General features: G+C 42.8%; 1 protein-coding gene across 1 annotated transcript; it reads left to right on the top strand.

Moving 5' to 3' along the window:
* LOC105537368 (cation channel sperm-associated protein 2-like) lies at positions 1–1,973 on the top strand. Its single transcript, XM_011976941.1, has 4 exons — positions 1–85; positions 642–791; positions 1,241–1,414; positions 1,589–1,973. Exons 2-4 carry the CDS (start codon positions 647–649, stop codon positions 1,666–1,668), a joined length of 399 nt encoding a protein of 132 aa, XP_011832331.1. The 5' UTR covers positions 1–85; positions 642–646; the 3' UTR covers positions 1,669–1,973.
* The last annotated feature ends 5,689 nt before the right edge of the window (positions 1,974–7,662 follow it).

Below are 7,662 nucleotides of genomic sequence, written 5' to 3'. Positions count from 1 at the left end.
AGGGGTAGCCGGGCCCAGGGGGCGCCTGAGCTGGAGGCGGAAGCGTGAAGTCGGGACTGAGTGGGCGAAGAGAACCTGGGCTGAGGTGAGGCCCAGAAGCGATAATGGAGGAGAGAAGGAGCTAGCCCCCGAAGGAGTGTTGGGGTGGACACACCTGGGACGGGACCCATTTTCAAAATGTCAGGCTTTTGCATTTTGTCCAGTTTATCCTCACCTAGTTTCTTTCGTGGGCAGGCCAAGCCCTCCCTGAACTCCACCTCATTGCCCGATTCTCTCAGGCCCAGGTGGGACCCAGATTCTTCTTTGTCCTGCCCCGGTCCCCTACCCTTGTGGCTGCTGCTTTTTTATTGAGGTATTTTTGTTTGTTTTGTTTTGTTTTTAATTAGAAATGCCGTCGCAAAGTGAAGACGCCTGGCCACTTGGTCGACTGCACAATATCTTTACCACTCTTAGCCCCTTTTGTTTCAACAAACCCCGAGTCTTAGTGCAATGTTTGTTCTTCCCAACTGCTCCTGGTTCCTAAATGTGGGTACATTAAGGAATCTTAAGAGCAAAGAGGGTGGGGTGGAGGGGACAGAAAACCTGTAATCTTTGGTGCAACTCCAAGAATGAAATGACACTTGATGCTTACATTTTCTTAGCAGACATGACCACTTACCACCAAGAAGGGCAGATGCAGCTGCCCCGAGCTGATGCCATTCGTTCACGTCTCATCGATACTTTCTCTCTCATCGAGCATTTGCAAGGCTTGAGCCAAGCTGTGCCGCGGCACACTATCAGGGAGTTACTTGGTCAGCAGCCTATTTCTTCACTAATTTAAATTTAAGACTCCTATGCACATACTCTACATTTAAGAGTGGAAAATTCTAGGGAGGTCGGTTTAGTTGCTGGTTTACCAAACTTGATAAATCAAGGGCTTGTAAATAAAACTAAGGAGATAGAATCCATGTCTTTCACTTTTAGGCCTAGGATAGCCACTAGCCATGGGTGATTCGGAAAAGTTTCTGTCAAAGACACTTAAGACTTTGTGAACCTGTTGCTTTTGTGGGCATGGACAGTGTTGATCATAAGCAGTACATTTTCTCTCACTCCAAACAGAATTCTTAGTTGCTGTGAGAAGAGAAGGACCAGCAGTAAGGCATTAGGGGGACCCGTTATCTGACCAATATCCCTGCCCCCAACCCTACCTGCTCTATTTTCTTTGTCTTTATCCACTATCCCTTTTTAATTTTTGTTGTAGATCCTTCCCGCCAGAAGAAACTTATGTTGGGAGATCAACATCAGCTAGTGCGCTTCTCTATAAAGCCTCAACGTGTAGGACAGATTTCACATGCCCAGAGGCTGTTGAGCAAGCTTCATGTGCGCTGCAGTCAGAGGCCACCTCTTTCTTTGTGGGCCGGATGGGTCCTTGAGTGTATCCTTTCACATCACTCATTTTTGTCCTGGCTGTTGATGATCTGCTTAATGACTTATTTTTGCTCCCCAAACTCCATTTGCTCATTCTCACCGCTTATGTTATTACCCTTATTATTTCAGCTGCATAAATCAGAAAGAACTCCACTCTGTACATTTCCTTAAGAGACAACAGGTCCTCTCTTCAAAAACTTCATCATCTTCCTGATCTTTTTGAATACGATCGTATTGATGGTTGAAATAGGTGAGAACTGACATTGTGTGAAAGAAGTGAGGCCAGGTGTGGTGGCTCATGCGTGTAATCCTAGCTAGCACTTTGGGAGGCCAAGGCAGGCGGATTGACTGAGCTCAGGAGTTCGAGACCAGCCTGGGCAACATGGTGAAACCCCGTCTCTACTAAAAAATACAAAAAATTAGCCAGGCGTGGTGGCACGCACCTGTAGTCCCAGCTACTCGGGAGGCTGAGGCAGGAGAATTGCTTGAACCCAGGAGGCGGAGGTTTCAGTGAGCCGAGATTGTGCCACTGCATTTCAGCCTGGGTGACAGAGTGCAACTCTATCAAAAAAGAAAAAAAAAAAAGGAAGTGGATAGGAGTAATTTTTTTTTTCTAAATTGATCATTTTACATTTTTGAATGTCATTTGAATTGTGATAGGGACAGTTATATTAAGCCTCCTGGAGTAGGATTTATTCAACTGCTAAAATCTAGAAATATTGGCTGGGCGTGATAGCTCATGCCTGTAATCCCAGCACTTTGGCAGGCTGAGGTGATTGGATCATTGAGGTCAGGAGTTCAAGACTAGCCTGGTCAACATGCTGAAATCCTGTCTCTACTAAAAATACAAAAAATTAGCTGGGCATGGTGGTGGGCACCTGTAATACCAGCCACTCAGTAGGCTAAGGCAGGAGAACGCTTGATCCTGGGAGGCGGAGGTTGCAGTGAGCTGAAATCATGCCACTGCACCCCATCTCAAAAAAAAAAAAAAAAAGAAATATTAGTATTTGGAGGGCTCTCAAGAGTATACTAGACAGAATATCTAGACACATTAATACTAGGTGTAATATGTAGCAATGTAACAAATCCACACGGAACTGAACTTGGGAAGACCAGTTGTATTTCTGTTGTCAGTTTAGGCTGACATTTGTTTGAATTAACCTTTTCTGTTAAGGATATTGGTGCCTATCACTGAATGATCTAATATTTACATTTTTACAAGTGTATTTAGAAAGATTAAGTACAAATAAGAAAGCTTACAAAGTATGGAAAGGTAGGTACAACTAAGATATTAGCTGAGCCAAAAAAATTACTTAAAAAGGAAATGATTCTGAAACCAATAATAAATTATATGAAGCATATTCAAAATATAAGGATGTCTGCAAAATCAGCGAGCTCATTTGTTGATAATCTCAAACTGCTCAGAAATGATAAAAGGACAGTAAAACTACTCACTTGTTTAATTCTCACTGTTGTGGGGAAGCCTCCCACTGTATTTTTTAGAGACAGAGTCTCACTTTGTTGCTTAGGTTGGAATGCAGTGGTGTGATCATGGCTCCTTGCAACCTCGAACTCCAGAGCTCAATTGATCCTCCCCCCTCAGCCTCCTGAGTAGCTTGGACTACAGGTGCATGCCACTACACCAGGCTAATTATGTTGATTTTTTTTTTTTTTTTTTTAGAGACAGAATCTCACTATGTTGCCCAGGCTGTCTTGAACTCCTGGGTTCAAAAGACCCTCATGCCTCAGTCTCCCAAAAGTGCTGGGATTACAGGCGTGAACCACCGTGTCCAGCCTAGGAAGAATTTTTAAGAGAAGGGCAGGCCGGGCGTGGTGGCTCATGCCTGTAATCCCAGCACTTTGGGAGGCCGAGGCGGGTGGATCACAAGGTCCGGAAATTGAGACCCTCCTGGCTAACACAGTGAAACCCTGTCTCTACTAAACATACAAAAAATTAGCTGGGCGTGGTGGCGGGCGCCTGTAGTCCCAGCTACTCGGGAGGCTGAGGCAGGAGAATGGTGTGAACCGGGGAGGTGGAGCTTGCAGTGAGCCGAGATTGCGCCACTGCACTTCAGTCTGGGAGACACAGCGAGACTCCGTCTCAAAAAAAAAAGAGAAGGGCATAGTTATGAAGCTCTTGGCTGTTTATGTCACACAGATATTTCCTCAACAGAAATGTCCAGTGCCTGTAGCCAGTTCAGAACTCTGCCTCTAGGTCCAAATCCCCTACAAGCTCATCTCTGGGGCCCAGGCATGGTGATTCATGCTTGTAATCCCAACACTTTGGGAGGCTGAGGCAGGAGGATCACTTGAGCTCAGGAGTTTGAGACCAGCCTGGCTAATGTGGAGAAACCTCATCTCTGCAGAAAATACAAAAATTAGCTAGGCATGGTGACACATGCCTGTAGTCCCAGCTACTCAGCAGGCTGAGGTGGGAGGATTGCTTGAGCCTGGGAGGTGGAGGTTGCAGTGAGCCATCGTGCAACTGGATTCCAGCCTAGGTGACAAAGTGAGACCCTGTCTCAAAAAAAATAAGATAGTCCTTTAGTGTAGTGAGGTCCAAGATATTTAAATATACAACAACAATTGATGTCACTGACCCAGTACAGTATACTATATACTTTGAGGTGTTTTATTTCCTCCTCGTAATATTGAAGATTTTGAACTAAGTTACTTATAATTCCCTTTTATTGTATGATTGCTGTCATGTATTTGCCTTGTATTAGGATTATAGTCCTAAGCCTTGGAATGAAGTAAATAATAGTAAATATACAGGATTCCCTAGATCAGTGGTCCCCAGCCTTTTTGGCATCAGGGACTGGTTTCTTGGAAGACAGTTTTTCCATGGATGGGGTAGGAGGGATGATTTCAGGATGAAGCTGTTTCCCCTCAGATCATCAGGCATTAGATTCTGCTAAGGGTCATGCACCTGCAGTTCACAATAGGGCTCGCACTCCTATGAGAATCTAATGCTGTAGCTGATCTGACAGGAGATGGAGCCCAGGCGGTAATGCTCACTCACCCACCACTCACTTCCTGCTACATGGCCGAGTTCCTGACAGACCATAGACTGGTACCAGTCAGTAGCGTGGGGCTTGGGACCCCTGCCCTAGATCTAATAGACAAATCAAAATAGAATAGCACTAACCATTCTATTTGGTAAAACAGTTAACTGGATATGCAACATGATCACAGTGCCAGAGGATAAGTAGATTGCCCGACTGGAAATTACCTGTCAAGCTCATGGAAATTTTATCTTATTAAGCTTATTCTTGTGGTAGAGAGGGAGGAGGGATTTTGCAAAGGGAAGTGATTTGTGATTAACAGATTTCTTTGAACAGACTAATTGATGTGATAAACATTAATACGTTTTTTAGGCTTAAACTTTTTTTTCCAGATCACAAAGTGACCTAAACCATTAGGGCTTTAACAAATCTACTTCCAGAACTGGATATTGGTAATTCTGTTTTGCACTTTAAACATCAATTGGCTTATTTTTAAAATCTCATATTTTGTTTCTAAATAATGAGAAAGAAGAAAAGTTTTGACTCATTTGCAAGCCTTTGTCAGAAAATAACACATCCCAAGTATAGACAATCCTTGCTTAAAATTAAAAACTGAGTATATTGGGAGGCTGAGGTGGGAGGATCACTTGAGCCCAGGAGATTGAGGCTGCAGTGAGCTATGATCTCACCAGTGTACTGTAGCCTGGGTGACAGAGCAAGACCCTATTTCAAAAATAAAATAAAATAAAACCTAAGTATAATATCATTACAATTTTTTCCCAAAGGTGGGCATATTCCTGAAGGTGACCATTTTTTACATTGACTTTTAAAGTCCTAGAGATGGCTTGATGTGCTATCTAAAGTTTTTGGTCAAATGAATGGAATTTGTAGAATCTGTTGAAGATCATCTTGAGATTAAACTTGCAGAGTTATCATTCTTAATGCTTTTCATGAAATTGTATTTCTGGCTGGGCATGTGGCTCACACCTTGTAATCCCAGCAATTTAGGAGGCCTAGTCCTGCGGATCACTTGAGGTCAGGAGTTCAAGACCAATCTGGCTAACATGGTGAAACCCTGTCTCTACTAAAAATACAAGAATCAGTGGGTATCGTGATACGTACCTATGGTCCCAGTTTCTTAGGAGACTGAGGCAGGAGAATCTCTTGAACCCGGGAGGTGGAGTTTGTAGTGAGCTGAGATGGCAACTGGGCGACAGAGTGAGTGACAATCCATCTCAAAAAAAAAAAAGAAATTATGTTTCAACATCAGTGTTTCTTGCTTCATGATGGGTATAGCTAGCCAAAACATTACTAAAAATATTAAAACTGTGTAAATGTCAAAATCTACGTATCAGTTTGTTGTTATAGTGTACTATTCTCCTCACCTATAATATTGGACTCCTTGATACCAATGTGAATTTACCTGGTATTCTGTGAGGTGACCTACTGTTGTTTTTCTAGAATAAGGAGTAGAAATAGATGACTGTTCATGGTGAACTTTACCCTGTAAAGCAGAATTATATATTTGCCTGACTTGTTTGATCCAATGACTACTGTCTATCACCCTGAGAAGAATATTCAAGCATAGATGTTCACTGCTACTTCACTACACTGGCTAAGATTCCTGGGTAGACTTCACTGGGCTCCTGGTCTCTATTTCCATTGAGACTCCTTTGCCTTGCTATAGCAGCCTGAAAAATTCCAAGAATTTTAGAAAGTTGTTTTTCATCTTCAGAGAGGACATATTACTTGATGTAGAGTGGAGGCAGTCACTTTTGCATATTCTGTGCTGCTGAGGCAATTTCTGTTATTCGTTCCTCTGACCTTCCTTGGGTTCGTTTAGCTTCTATGAAAGTATTCCTTTTTCCAGAGAGTAAAAGTGCTACTGCCTCTGTAATTTGGACTTCCCTACTTAACCTATTTTAAGGTACTTAAAACTATCTTCTGCTTCACAAGAGCCTTATTTTACTTCATTTCTTTCTTTGGGTTCCTGTTTTGCAAGGGGAAAAACAATAAAAATGATAGCATTCTATCTTCCAGCCACAAATGTGGTCCTCACCTCTTTCTAATTACATAATTCCATACTCCTGAGAGCTAGAATTTATTGTTAAGTGAAAAAGTTTTGTATATTATTGAATCTAAGCTGTCATCAGTGGAGAAATTCACTATTTACCACTAAGAAATAAAAGTCATGCCCAATTAAACTGGGACACATCGCTGATTGTAAAATGCATCCTCGCTTTGGGAGACCGAGGCGGGCAGATCACGAGGTCCAGAGATGGAGACCATCCTGTCCAACATGGTGAAACCCATCTCTACCAAAAATACAAATTTTAGCTGGGTATGGTGACACACGCCTTTAGTCCCAGCTACTCGGGAGGCTGAGGCAGGAGAATTGCTTGAACCCAGGAGGCGGAGGTTGCAGTGAACCAAGATCCCACTGCACTCCAGCCTGGCAACAGAGACTCTGTCTCAAAAAAAAAAAAAAAAAAAAAATCCTAATTTCATGGATTTGGAGAAATGTGTGTGAAAGAAAAACTTTCGAAAGCAGCACAGAGCCTAAATAAGCATAGGAGTGCTGGGCGCAGTGGCTCATGCCTATAACCCCAGCACTTTGGGCGACCAGGCGGGAGGATCACTTGAGCCCAGGAGTTTGAGGCCAACCTGGGCAGCATAGGGAGACCCCATCTCTACAAGTAATTTAAAGAGAAAATCAGCTGGACATGGTGACATGTGCCTGTGGTTCCAGTTACCCAGAGGCTCTTGAGCCTAGAAGATCGAGGCTTCAGCGAACCATGATTATGCCACTGCGCTCCTCCAGCCTGGGTGACAGAGTGAGACTGTCTCAAAACAAGCATAGGAATAAGTATAACATAACTCCATTGGTTTTTAGAAGGGGCCAACCTCTGTAAAATTCTAGGGATGATTGAAGTATGACTCTGTTCTTTTTGTCTGGATCCAGTTCAGCATCAGGATGACTTTAAAGCCAGAGCACCACAATGTTGATTTCTATTTAGCTCTTAAGCCTATTTTAATATCAGTGGTTTTTTTTCCTAGAACATGGCATACATCCATTAATTATATAAAAGAGATGAAGGAGGTTGAAAGAGAAAGGCAATGAATTAAGGAATAGCAAAGATGTGTATAAGAGACAGGAGCAAGACCCTGTCTCAAAAATAAAATAAAACCTAAGTATAATATCATTACAATTTTTTCCCAAAGGTGGGCATATTCCTGAAGGTGACCATTT

This window comes from Mandrillus leucophaeus, unplaced genomic scaffold (genome assembly GCF_000951045.1).
Source record: "Mandrillus leucophaeus isolate KB7577 unplaced genomic scaffold, Mleu.le_1.0 Scaffold1712, whole genome shotgun sequence".
Classification (NCBI taxonomy): Eukaryota; Metazoa; Chordata; class Mammalia; order Primates; family Cercopithecidae; genus Mandrillus; species Mandrillus leucophaeus.
This window is presented reverse-complemented; position numbering and strand designations above follow the sequence as displayed.

Coding starts and splice junctions, on each gene's coding strand:
- LOC105537368 (XM_011976941.1), top strand. CDS start 647: ATGACCACTTACCACCAAGAAGGGCAGATGCAGCTGCCCCGAGCTGAT. Junction 792..1,240: donor CACTATCAGGGAGTTACTTG/GTCAGCAGCCTA, acceptor TTTTTGTTGTAG/ATCCTTCCCGCCAGAAGAAA. Junction 1,415..1,588: donor GGCCGGATGGGTCCTTGAGT/GTATCCTTTCAC, acceptor AAGAGACAACAG/GTCCTCTCTTCAAAAACTTC.